Source organism: Mustela putorius, unplaced genomic scaffold (genome assembly GCF_011764305.1).
Source record: "Mustela putorius furo isolate JIRA1106 unplaced genomic scaffold, ASM1176430v1.1 tig00000056_pilon_pilon_pilon, whole genome shotgun sequence".
Lineage (NCBI taxonomy): Eukaryota > Metazoa > Chordata > Mammalia > Carnivora > Mustelidae > Mustela > Mustela putorius.
In genome coordinates, this window is record NW_025421263.1 from 8,502,145 (window position 1) to 8,515,057 (window position 12,913).

The 12,913-nt window shown below is 39.1% G+C and overlaps 1 protein-coding gene across 11 annotated transcripts in view; it reads left to right on the top strand.

Moving 5' to 3' along the window:
* The window catches only part of RAPGEF2 (Rap guanine nucleotide exchange factor 2), a 239,962-nt gene that overhangs the window by 63,037 nt on the left and 164,012 nt on the right, over window positions 1-12,913 (top strand). For all 11 annotated transcript variants that reach the window (XM_013048272.2, XM_013048270.2, XM_013048273.2 and 8 more), the window contains exon 2: window positions 6,768-6,838. In XM_013048272.2, the coding sequence (XP_012903726.2) occupies window positions 6,768-6,838 (71 nt within the window). The remainder of the gene's footprint in view (window positions 1-6,767; window positions 6,839-12,913) is intronic.

Genomic DNA, 12,913 nt, shown 5'->3' on the forward strand with positions numbered 1-12,913 from the left:
AGGCTGCACAGAACACATGTGCAAGGTCACGTATAAGTGGCACAGGAAGTAGGATCTTTATTGGCTCAGAGAGGAAGTGCACACTGCAAAATGGGGTCTGGGAAACATGCTTTTCACTAGGGTGAGAGGGACTTTGTGAGACTGGACCCAAGGATTGTTGGTCATTTGTATGGAAAGGGTGCAAGAGATTGTTGGTGTTTGGGCTTTATTCAGAAGCCCTACTGGGAGGGGGTGGTTTGGAAGCAGGAGGTTTGAATGGGACGGGCTTGAAACAGTGCGCAGGTAGATGCTCTGGAGGTAATAGGCATCTTCTGCCTACCAAACCTGATACAAAAATTGGGATTTATAAAGCAGACAATTTAAGGGACCCTTTAAAAGTTTTATAAATAATTCATTTGACTATATTTTTATTTTTTTAGAGATACATATGGAAAGGGTACATTAATTTGTAAAAATTATGATGTATATGATTTCAGGACCATATTTAATTTTATATTTGTAGCATTACTGTGTGCTTGTATTCTGATCTCATAGGTAAGAAAATCAGCTACAAGTTTCCAGCGGTCTATGTGTGCCAAGTGTTGTTTTGAAATAAAATATGTTAGCTATACAGCCTAGCTGAGTAGCTAGTATTTACTTTATTTTTGCAAATATAGTCTCTGTAGGCACCTGAAGTCACACATCTTGGCAGTGATGGGGATGAGGATGTGAACTCTGTGCCATTTGACACCCAAACCTATGCTCTTTCCATATCCTTTTTAGGATAATTGTTTTATATGCTTTAGTGTACAAAAGTGGAGAATCTTACAAATAAAACTTTTCAGCCTTACCACTGTGTCAGTAGACACAGAGAAACTTGCAGACTTCTCGCCTTTTTGCCCTCTCCCCCATTTGGCTATGCACTTGGGTTTGAGCCTTGAATATTCTAGCTTTTAATGTCCTTATTAATAATGTTTAAGACATAGCTCTGTAATTCCTTGTTAGTGATCTTTGGCCTACAAGGAAAATTACCTTTTTGTCTTTGCAAGGGAGAATAAATTGGCATCAGTACTGATGCCACTTAAGCAGGTTACTTCTTTCTTACATTTAAATCTGTAGGTGCTTAACCCTGGGGTCTCCATAGGCCTGCTAATTATAGCATAATCTTGGCCTTAGTCTCTTTGATGATTGAGATAAAAAGTCTTTTTAAAGAATCAACTCCCCCCCCCCCCCCCTTTTTAAATTTATCTTATAACTGGAGGGTTATACCCCTTGACCACCTTACTACTTACAGTTTAAATACATAGCTTCATAGGGCCTCTGACTGACTCAGTCTGTGGAACTTGTGACTCTTGATCTTTGGGTTGTGAGTTTGAGCCCCACACTGAGTGTAGAGATTACATAAAAGTAAAATCTTAAAAAAAATACATAGCTTCACAAGATGCATATCTTTTTTTTTTTTTTTTTCCCCCTCGTAGTGCAGTGCAAAATACTGCCTCTCCTGTTTACAAAGAATCTCTAGAGGAAAGGAGGAAGGAGTGCACAACACTAATTGTGGGAAAGGGTAGAGGAATACTTCTCTTTTCTCAGATCTCCAAAGATTGTATTAAAATATTTTGTAAGTTGTTGGCAAATCGCCGATTCAGGTGAACAAGTGAAATTGAAAGCTGGTTTTAAACGCACTATAAATGTGCTATCAGTCCGATTATATTCTGAATGAGCCTCTAAGGGGAAATTAAAAAAAGAGCCCAAGATGCAGAAAACTTTCCTTCTGACTTTCCTGTTAGAGCTGTGTTGTGCTTATAGACTCCAGGAAGAGGGTTGGTGAGGTTGTGGAGAACTAGAGAATGCTTTTGGGTTTTGATATGTGGTTTATGTTTGGAGCAAAGGTTTGTTTGTTTGTTTTTATTTTCATGGAAAATTGCATTCCAGTTGCCCTGTCAGTATTCTTGTCTGCTGGGCTGCAGTGTTTTTATGGTCACCCAATCTGCTTTTAAATAGCATCTATTTTTGTAAAAAGGATGTCCTTCCTAGGGTAGAAGGAAAAGCTTATTGTCCCAAAAAATGCTGCTTCCTGGTTAAAGCATCATGTTCCTGTTTGTCTTCAAGACTGGAAAAATTTGGGGAAAAATAACTTCCATTTTTAAGGATCCTTTAAAATAGCTGTGGTCATGTGAATTGTATTTGTCTTGGGAGGAGCAGTTGGGGGATTCTCAGTTTGCATATCATAGTTTCTTGACTGAAATGTTGGTTGGGATACTTCAAGTGATTTAATGCTCCAGCATTTTGTTTTTCTGCAGTCAAGTTTGTTGAAATGTAACTTCAGTCTGTGAGTATCTGTTTGCATAAAAAAGGCACTTATAATCCAATAATATAACTCCCTGAAGGTCCTACATTTCCTTGTTTATCTTCAGAGAAAGCCCTTGCTCTGTGATGCAGCAAGCAGGTCTGCTTTTCACTGGGGTTTGCAGATTCCATGTTGGTCCGAGAGCTAATCTTCCTCAGCACCTCACCCTTCTGCATCTTTGTATGTTTGCTAAGTAAAGGCAATTCCATGCCAATTTGTAGATTATTTTAATAAAGACCAACTCTTAAGGGGAAACGAGGGTTAAAATTTAGAGGTGAAAAGTGAAGAGCAGAGCAGTTAGGGGTGACCTCTAAGGGCAAGGAAGCGGGTGGAAGTGGTTCCTGGACAGAGCTGGGTTGCTTCACCTGGTCTCTCATGCCCCCCATACCTCTTCCCTTACCCTGCTGATATTTTTCATTTCTCTTGGTTGTGCTGCCTGCATACATTTACAGATCTGTTTAGACCATGCAAATGCAAATGGATGCAGACAGCTCACTGGGAAGACTCAAGCTCCCCCCACCCCCGATTTAATTTTAATTTTTAGACCAGGGCATTGATACCTCAGTATGAGGTTTGGGGTAATACAAGATCGCTGGACACATGGGGAGAGGGTAGGAAAAAATGCCTAGGAAGATCCAAAAGGTCATCTTGCCTATTTCAAAATATTACTTGGTCCACTTTGCTCCTAGGAAAGGAAAATAAGAAAGCTTGTCTTCCTTTTTGCCTTTCAGTGTTATTTACCTTACTTGAAATCCCTAATCATCACTAAACCTAATATTTGGCCACTGTGCTCTTTATTGAAGAAAAATTTAGCCAGAGTCTTTATTCCTGTAGTTTACATTTCTTCTGCTCACCTCCAATGTTCTCTGTTTCCTCAGAGTTAGGAGGAGAGATTTCCTGATGCCTTTTCCAAAGCTTTTCTGCTTTTCCTACCTACCCAAATCTATGATGGTTGTATTCATATTGCACAGTGAAACATTAGACTTACTTGTTGCTGCCATCTAGACATCACTTCTTACCATTCCCGCTATTAGTTAACAACTAAGAGATCTCATGTTTAGATAGAATGTATCTGTAAAGTCATCTAATTCAAGCTAGGTAATATTGCCTTCCATTTAACAGCTTCATTTAGAAGAATGTCTGTTCCTTGAGTTTATAAGCTCCTTGTGACATAAACCATTTAAAATAAGTTTCTTTTGAGATGACTTATTCTAGGAGTAATAGAAGAAACTGGACATAATCATTGAATTCATTTCAAGCGTTGAATTCAATTCAGGAAGTTTAGTCTCTTTAGATACCTGAAGTGTATGAAATGGTTGCCTAGGATTCTGATTGTGTACTGTGTAAGTGACATGTTTAAATGTATTCCCCTGAAAATTCACATCATGATTATGTGAGCTGCAGATGTCTTATTTATGCAGTGACATACATATAGATTTGGTCATGCAGTGGTGAGGTAATGCAGTCCCTTTCCTTCACACTCGGAGTTTCATAATGCAGGCTCCTGTAACAGCTTTCTGACCCATTTACTGATGTCAGTGACTTAGAGGTGAGAACACATCATTGTTCTCTACGTTTTTTAACTAATCCACAATCTTATTTAATTTTCAGGTTATAATGATACATATTGCCTTAAGATAAATAATGTAGTTATTGTCCTTAAATACACTTTATATAATCATATAGGTTGTACATTCATACTCAGTTTTGCATCCATACTGACGCATGTGACGTAACAGATTCAGGAAGGTATCCCCTGAACAATGAAACTCTACAGTGTTAAAAAACAGCATATTAATAAAGTGCCATTTCATTAAGGGCTGTGCTCTTTTACTTTGATTTTGCTGGGTTTGTTTGAACAAGACAGTTGATTATTTAAGACGTGTTGTCTTTTAAGACTTTTCAGGGTGTTTTTCCCCCTCTGTTCCTTTCCTAAGCTTCCAAATTCTTGCTTCTATCATGTTTCTTTTAGACTTCTCCCTTCTCCAGCTTTAAAAAATTTTTTATTTCTTTTACTGCTCTCCCACTATACTGCTCTCCCACTATTTTTTTTTTTTTTTTTTTTTGGTCATTGTAAATTTATTTGGTTGGTGAGTGTTAAATGAATGTGAATAGTGTTCTCTGTTTGCTTAAATAAGAATGTTGTAGATCTTGGGCAGGTTATAACCCAAGGTTGATAGGTAATTCAGTGAAATATGTAAGACTTTAGTATTAGATTCAGAATATAAGCTCTTCAGAAACAGGGGAGCGGGGGCAGTCTTTCCATACTATTTAAATACGGCAAATAGCACACATATTTATAATATCTAAAATAGAATATGAACTTTAGGATTGTCCAGAAAGGCCCTTATTATAGCTATTAAAAAAAAAAAAAAACCAACTCAATAATTAGGACACTTTTTTTTTTAACATGGGGAAATTTTATTCAAAATATGTATTTTTAATTTTTCTTCATCTATATAAAGATTTGGCAGCATGGGGTCCCATGCTAACCTACAGAAGAAAGCAGTCACTTTAGACAAGTCACCCCAGATTGCTCCAGTCAATTAGGACACTTTTTATTGATTTTCACTACATGCAAATAGAACATTATGATTGGAGTCTGATTACTTCTAAAGAAGGAGTTTATTAGCTTTAGGAATGCAGACTTTGTTAACTAGATGGTGGGAAAGTTTTGTTTTAGCTTTCTTGTTTGTATTGAATTTATAGGGTCTAGTTTTAGGTTTCAGTCTTTAAATAACTTTAAATAGGCTTGTGGGGTGCTCGCTTCGGCAGCACATATACTAAAAAGGCTTGTGGGAAATAACAAGGATTGTAGATGAATAAAGTGGAAGACCCATCAGTTTATTTGGAAGTTGATCACCAGAGGGTGGCACTTTAAATGTCTAATAATTGATAAATTTTAAATTTGGACAATTTAGAGCTATAAATAAGGTTTTTATTTCCCCTTATCACATCACAATATTGTTTTAAGGACTACATTATAATATTTTAGGCTGTAAACCTCCTTAGCATCCTCTTAAGAAGGTTTGAATTTCTTACCTAGTTGTTACCACTATCCCTTAACTGTGCCCTTAATATTTGAAATTTAATTGCACATATAGTTTGAATTGTTTAGAAAGGTATTCATAAGGCTACAGAATTTTTTTTCTTTTTCTTTTTTTTTTTTAAAGATTTTATTTATTTATTTGACAGAGAGAAATCACAAATACACTGAGAGGCAGGCAGAGAGAGAGAAGGAAGCAGGCTCCCTGCTGAGCAGAGAGCCCGATGCGGGACTCGATCCCAGGACCCTGAGATCATGACCTGAGCCGAAGGCAGCGGCTTAACCCACTGAGCCACCCAGGTGCCCCCAGAATTTTTTTTTCTTAATTAAAGAGGAATAAGGGACCCCTGGATTGCTCATTGGTTAATTAAAGAGAATTAAGGGACACCTGGATTGCTCATCAGTTAAGCATTTGGCTTCTGCTCAGGTCATGATCACCCCAGGGTCCTGGGATCAAGCCCTGCATTGGGCTCCTTTCTTAGCAGGGATCCTGCTTGTCCCTCTGCCTCACATTCCCCCTACTTGTTCTGCTCTCTCTCTGACAAATAACATCTTAAAAAAAGAAAAAAAAGAGAGGATTAAGTTGAACCAAAGTAATATAAGACTTGTATACTGAAAAGTGTAAAACATTGTTGAAAGAAATTAAGGAAGACCTAAGTAAATGGTAGAACATCCCTATGCCATGGGTTGTAAGACTAACTGTTGTTAAGATGGCAGTATTACCTGAGTTGATCTACTGACTCAGTGCAATCCTTATTAAAATTTCAGCTGGCTTCCCCCACTCCCCCCTATGGATTGCCCACCCATGCCCTCTTCCTATGGCTCTTCCTCTGGGGTGAGGAGGGTGCAGTGGGTGTCAGAGCCCAGAGGGCAGGGGAGGATCATGCACTTGGCCTTCACTGGATTCTGTGCCATGATTCAGTGCTGCTGTGGCCTCCAGCAAAAAAATAAAAATAATAAAAATTATAGTATGTGAATTATATCTCAATAGAACTCTTATTTTAAAACAAAACAAACAGGATATGGGCATCTGGGTGGGTCAGTCAGTTAAGCGTCAGACTCTTGGATTTGGTTCAGGTCATGGTCTCAACAATGGTGGGAATGAGCCCTGCCTGGGGCTCCAGGCTGGAGCCCACTTCAGATTCTACCCCCACCCTACACATGCGCTAACACACACACTCTCTCACTCAAAATAAATAATGTCTTTTTAAAAAAATGATAATTTTCCAAGTTTCTTAAAATACCTATTTTCATAAGTTTAAGCCAATTTATTTTATATTTTAATACCCTACTCTATATCCCCAAGGTGGTTGAATGGATGACATTTGTGTGATTTAGCTTTTCTCTTGATTTTTCTTAAAAAGTCTAATAATTTCTATTTTTCTTTTCAAACAGGATTTGGAAATAGTATATTCCTATTTACATGGTATGGAAGCCTTATCAAACTTGAGAGAGCACCAACTTAGGTAAGTCATTTTACAATAACTAATAATGGGATGCTGGAGTTTTATATGATACTTTATTATGGTTAAGTAGGTTTAGAAATAACTTACAAAAACTGCCTCATCTAGCCTCTGTAGTTGGTAGTATAAGTTTTACATCCTTATAGCAATTTTTTGACATTTCTGCCATAGTGATATCCTCTCTTCCTCTGTATCCTGCTCCCCTCCCTCCTCATCTAAAGGAATAAACACTACTTGGTGAATACCCCAAAAGGACTATTATTTGCTGTCCTTGCAAACAGAGATCTACATTTTAGCATTTAGATACATAGGAAACCAGAATGTTTTTAACCATTCAAAGAACAATTAGGTTCATTATTTTAGTATGTTTTAGGTCTTGGCATGGCATTAAGTCAACTGCCTTTTTTTGGTAAGCACGTATAAAATCTTACAGATTCTATTCTACAGTGATAGAGTAAGCTTAATTATGGTTATCTGGGCTATACTAAAAAAACAAAAAAATACAATCCAACGATTTTGTCTTAACTGGAACAGACTATAAAGGACCTTGGGAAGATGAATTATATATAAACACCAGCAAGGACATAGAGAAGGGTTTGTTTCCTCCAACTGTAGCTAGTTTTGATACTAGCAGTTTTTAATTATTGAAAGAATACTTTTTCTGTATATTTTCCCTTTACTCTTTAAACACTAATTAATTTGCGGGCATGTCAATTTCATATTTAGTTGTTAATTGAAAAAAGTGTCAAGAGGATTGAGTACTTCTAAAATTTAATTTTTGATGAAAATCATTTAAATTAAAGTAGATTGCAGGTTAAGTGTTTAAATATTCAAGTTTTATTGTAAAGGGCAAAACCATTGGGAATTTAGAAGATGGCTCAAATTAAAGTAGGAATGATATTTAAAGGGTCTTTCATCTTGTGTTTTTGGTGACAACTACCCTAAGAAGAAATTTTAGTACTATTTGATTGAATGTAGTTAATCTGCAAGTGCAAATGGAATTATGGAATAAGCAAATATAAATGACACATTCCCATGTGTGTATAAAAGCACACATGGGTAATATTTAAATAATGTTTACACATATTGATTGTATAATGTATGTCTATAGTATATGTGTTTGTAAAATTATTTAGGTAACAGATTCTGTGCAATAGAATAAGGACAATTTTAATACTTCTTTTGGAAATTTTCAAAATTATGAAAGTAAGTAGTGTGATGAAGTCCATTAATCCATCAACCCAACTTTAGAACCACCAATTTTCCTCTGTTTCAAAGGGAAATTTTTTGGGTAGAAATAACCGATTAATTCAGTGGTATAGTTGAATCTATTTATACTTTAGAAAGTCTGTTTTGGAGACTATACTATGGAGACTAAGACTATGTTTAGTTTGTTGGCATGAGCTGACAGGGAGGGAACTTTAAGATGTTTATCTTATTCTGTTTATGTTAAAAATCATTTGTTTCTGATATTTATGGAAAATATCTGCTGAAACTAACTTCATTCCCTTTTTAGAATAAGATCAAGATACCAACATGATTAATAACAAAAAATAGAGTTACAGATAAATACAATGACTTGGATAAACTACTTTACAGTAGCTACCATTTCTAGGAAAAATATCTTATTTAGATAATATATTTTTTGATAGATAATATTTTTTAGATAATATATTATTTGAATTTTATACATAAAAATGTTATGCCTGGGATTAACAGAGGATAGTTAAGACTTCCACATAATGGAGGTTTCTGGTTTTAGAAAAGAAACAGCAGCACTTAATCAAGATTTGAAAGTTTGTTTATTCAGTGTTGGGTAATAGAACATTAGTCTTCTCTGAGGGACAGCAGAGGCTTTCATTTATTTGAAAACTATAGCTTTGCATTATTGTGGCCCACCCATGTGTAAGCAGTAAAGCGCTTCTGAGTGTTAATTGGTGGGCAGTAATGACCATGTTGCTGTAAGATCACATATTCTGTGCAGTTTATAGGTTTTCAGGTCTTCAGTTAAAAACTATATTTTTTCAACATTTTATTTTTCTAACATTTACTCCCTGAATCCACATGGATTAAAAGCAGCATATTTGCCAAAAGGGCAGAGGATGCTATAGTTAGGAGAGGAGGTCAAAAATCTGAGAAAGCCAAGTAACACTCTGGACCTAGTCAGTGTTGGAAAAAAGAGCCTGCTGAAATATATATTCTTTAGCATTACATGTCAGTGTCATTATTGTTATATGAGCAGTTTTAGATCATTAAGAAACCACCAAATTATGCTTATTATGCTCTTGAGGAATTCAGGGCATATCAGTGTGCTTTTTGTAAATCATCCTCCAGTGATGTTCAAAGATGACCACCAGTTTTAGTACTTTCCCCATTTATTTGTCTTATAGGAGATTTCATTGTGATTGTCTGAGGGTACTGGTTAGGTTGATTTATTCAGCCAGCAGTCATTGATTGTGTGCCTACCATGTGCTGGACCCTGACATAAGCCATGGAGATAGACTGAAGTAGTCCAAGACTCTGCCATCATGGAGCTTATGTTCCTGGGGGGCAGACAAGAGCTGAGTAAAAGGGGGTGTGTTGTTTCATTCAGATGTTAGTGTTTTCAGCACAGTGCAAAGCCATAGCTCAGGAGACTCAACCAAGGGTAGGTTATAGTCTGCTGAGGCTGAAGAAAAGACCCAGAAGCAGTGATTGAGACACAAGTTCATGGAGGGAACTTATGTACAGGGAATCCAAGAAAAGCAGACTGGACAAAACACCTGCTTCTGGGACCCACAGGTGATAAGTTTTTATAGTGTAGCAACTTAGTCTAGCAGCTGTCTATAGCCCTTCCCCTCCTTCCATGGCCAGCATTCCAAGGAGCTCAGGGCCCACCATCTAGTCCCTCTGGGTTGGCCACCCCTAGAGCTCCTACCTTGAATGCTGAGCAACATGCTCTTGTACATACTCTGCTTGGTTGGATTATAAAGGGAGGGTGAGATCTCTGTATTCTCAAGATGGTGATTCACAGGAACATTTGGAGTGTGCTTGTACAAACTAACTTTCTACCATGTACCATATACTCCACCTGTCCTACACTGGTTGGTCCATACTTTTTGTTGTTTTTGTTGTCGAGAGGTGGTGGCAGGGAATGACAGAGAGAGAGGGAGAGACAGAATCTTAAGCAGGTTTCATGACCCTGAGATCATGACCTGAGATGAAAAGAAGAGTCAGATGCTCAAATGACTGAGTCACCCAGGTGCCCATGGCCTATACATTTTTAAATTTTCTCTTCTTTCACAGTGTCTGTGGGACCAAGTATGCCGAAGTACATTGCAACTAAATCCTACAACAACAGTACAAGCCACAGTATCCAAATAATAGGAGAACACAAATGGCTAAGAAATTCTAGAAACAGGGGCACCTGGGTGGCTCAATGGGTTAAGCCTCTGCCTTCGGCTCAGGTCATGATCCCTGGGTCCTGGGATCGAGCCCCACAATGGGCTCTCTGCTTAGCAGGGAGCCTGCTTCCCCCCACCCCCCACCTCTCTGCCTACTTGTGATGTTTGTCTGTCAAATAAATAAATAAATCCTAAAAAAAAAAAAAAAGAAAAGAAAAGAAATTCTAGAAACATTTTGCCAGAGGAAGCCTGCAGTTGCTGAGAGGGAGGGGAGAGTTCACTATATACCCAACAGTTGGTTTTATTCTGTATAGAAGCTATGGTCAGGACCCAACTGGCAAATAGGTCCCCCATGCAGAGTCTAAAGGCAAAAAGTAAGCTGTTCAGTAGCCACCAGAAGAGGCAGGCCATGATTGCTTACTAGAAAGCAGTAGGCAGTGTTGTTTTGGGATGACACCACCCATAATTGTGGTTTGGCTCCAGGTTTATAGTACCCAATTGTAGGCCTTCCCTCTGTTACACAGTGGGGCAGATCTGAAAAGGATGGTGGGGGTATAATAATGTTCCATAAGGTGATTATGATAGTGTCTTTTTTTTTTTTTTAGAGGTGGGGGGGAAGACTGCTAAGTAGGCTTTGCACCCAGCATAGAGCCCAGCATGGCGCTCAAGTCTCAGAACCCTGAGATCATGACCTGAGCCAAAATCAAGAGTTGGGTGCTTAACCGACGGAGCCACCCATGTGCCCCAGTAGTATTATTTTTTTATGAGAAGCCTGGGCTTGTGTACCTTCATTGTCTTTGGTGGAGTGGGATGAAGAATTGAGATGATCGTTATAGGTCCTGTTTTTGTCCTATTCCCCACTGGGCCAAAAACCTGAACCACTGTGGACTTCTTTATCACTTCCAGGGCCATTTAATTATATGTTCCCCTGTGGGTGGATCTTGCAGCAGGGACAATAGAAGGTTATCTCGTGCCTCTACTTGCAGCAGAGAACATCCTTCCAGCATGCTGTCTACTTGTATTCTAAGACTGACATCAGGTCCTTGAGTGAGTAGAGTGTAGGCACTGGACTGATTAGAATGTACATGTTAATTTAATGCCCATATAGCTCTTGACAGGTAGCTTGTCCAGAGGGCCAGTGAATGCGTTTCTTGTTGCAATTGTTGTTTCAACAGCCAGTTCACACGTTCTTTCAGTCCAGGTGCCGTGGGATTGTGTGATAGATGGAAATGCCAGTGGATATGTTGAGTGTTGGCCCACTCTTGCACTTCATGTTGTGTAAACTGGGAGCCTTGGTTGCTGTCGATATCAGTGATACCCCATAGGCAGCACACAGCTGTTCTAGACTGCGGATGTTAGCCTTTTGGTTAGCATGCTTACTGGGGTAGGCTTGTAGGAGTCCTAATTAAGTGTCAGTACACATCAAAGTATAACAGCAGCCATCAGAGAAAGGGTAGTGGACCAATGTAGTCAGTCTGCCATCTCCGAATGGGGTGCTACCCCTTGCTATTTGTCTAGTGTCTCTTGGCAGAGGTCATGGTTGTTTCCGAAGACAGGTTGAGCATTGTTAGCAGAGGGTTACAATGCCTTGTAACACCACAGTTAGCTCCAGTTCTTAGCAATGGCCCACAAGGTCTGTTGTCCTTGATGTCCTGTCTTCTTGTGTAGCCAGGTGGTAACATCTTCTGTTGGCATCTCTTCTAGGAGGTAGCCTTGGGCCAGCTAATCAGCTTGTTAGTTATCAGGTGGGGTGCATACTGTGTGTGCATCTACATGGCCAGTAGTGATGTTCATACCTCATAATTGCTGGAGAATGTCCTTCTACATGTTGCCCCAGAGTGGGTGCTCCATTACCTTCTAGTCTTGTGCCTTTCATGGAGAAGCCACATGGTCAGTTCTCTGTGTATATAACAGAGGGGGTCAGCTCGTGGAGCAGCACCACCAATGCTGCTCACAGTTTGGCCCACTGACTACTATGTCTAGTGCTAGAGTCTTTGAAGATTCTTTCAGTTGAGGGTTGGATGGCAATGGCCATCCAGGTGCAGGGTTTGACCCTTGCTGAGCCATCAGTGACCAGGCATGCTTAGGAATGGGTCTGTCCCCATCCAGCACAAAATGATGGCAGTCATGGTGGCTCTGCTGTGTCAGTTAATGGCTGTGACATAAGTTACGGGGCCAAGAATGGAGTACAGCTCCACACAAAGGGGGTTGTGTGTCAAGGTACTACATTGTTGAAGGTAGGCATGCCATTCAGCTAGTTCGGGCCTGGGTGCTGCCTGATTTGGCCTTTTGCAATGTACTCTTCAGCAATCCTGCTATAAGATATTGGATGTGAACAGTTACTGGGATCCCTTTAGTTATGTTTCCTACTTACCGTGAGGCATGGTAAATAGCACAGAGCTATTATTCTAAAATGCTGTATTGGGTCTCAGCTCCTTTTTATAAATGTGAACAGAAAACTGATAGCACACGTTTTTGCCCTTGCTGTTGCCACAAGCTCCATTCAGACCCTTCTGGGTAACTGGCTGCATCCAATTCATATGGCTGTCCCTGTACGAGAATACTTAAGGTTTCCATGTATTTATTTAATAGCCATTTTGGCTTGTTTAAATGCTTGCCTTGTCTTTGAGGACTAGTCCCATTTAGCTCCTTTTTAAACCAGTCTATGAAGGGGCAGAAGCAGGTGAGCCAGGCA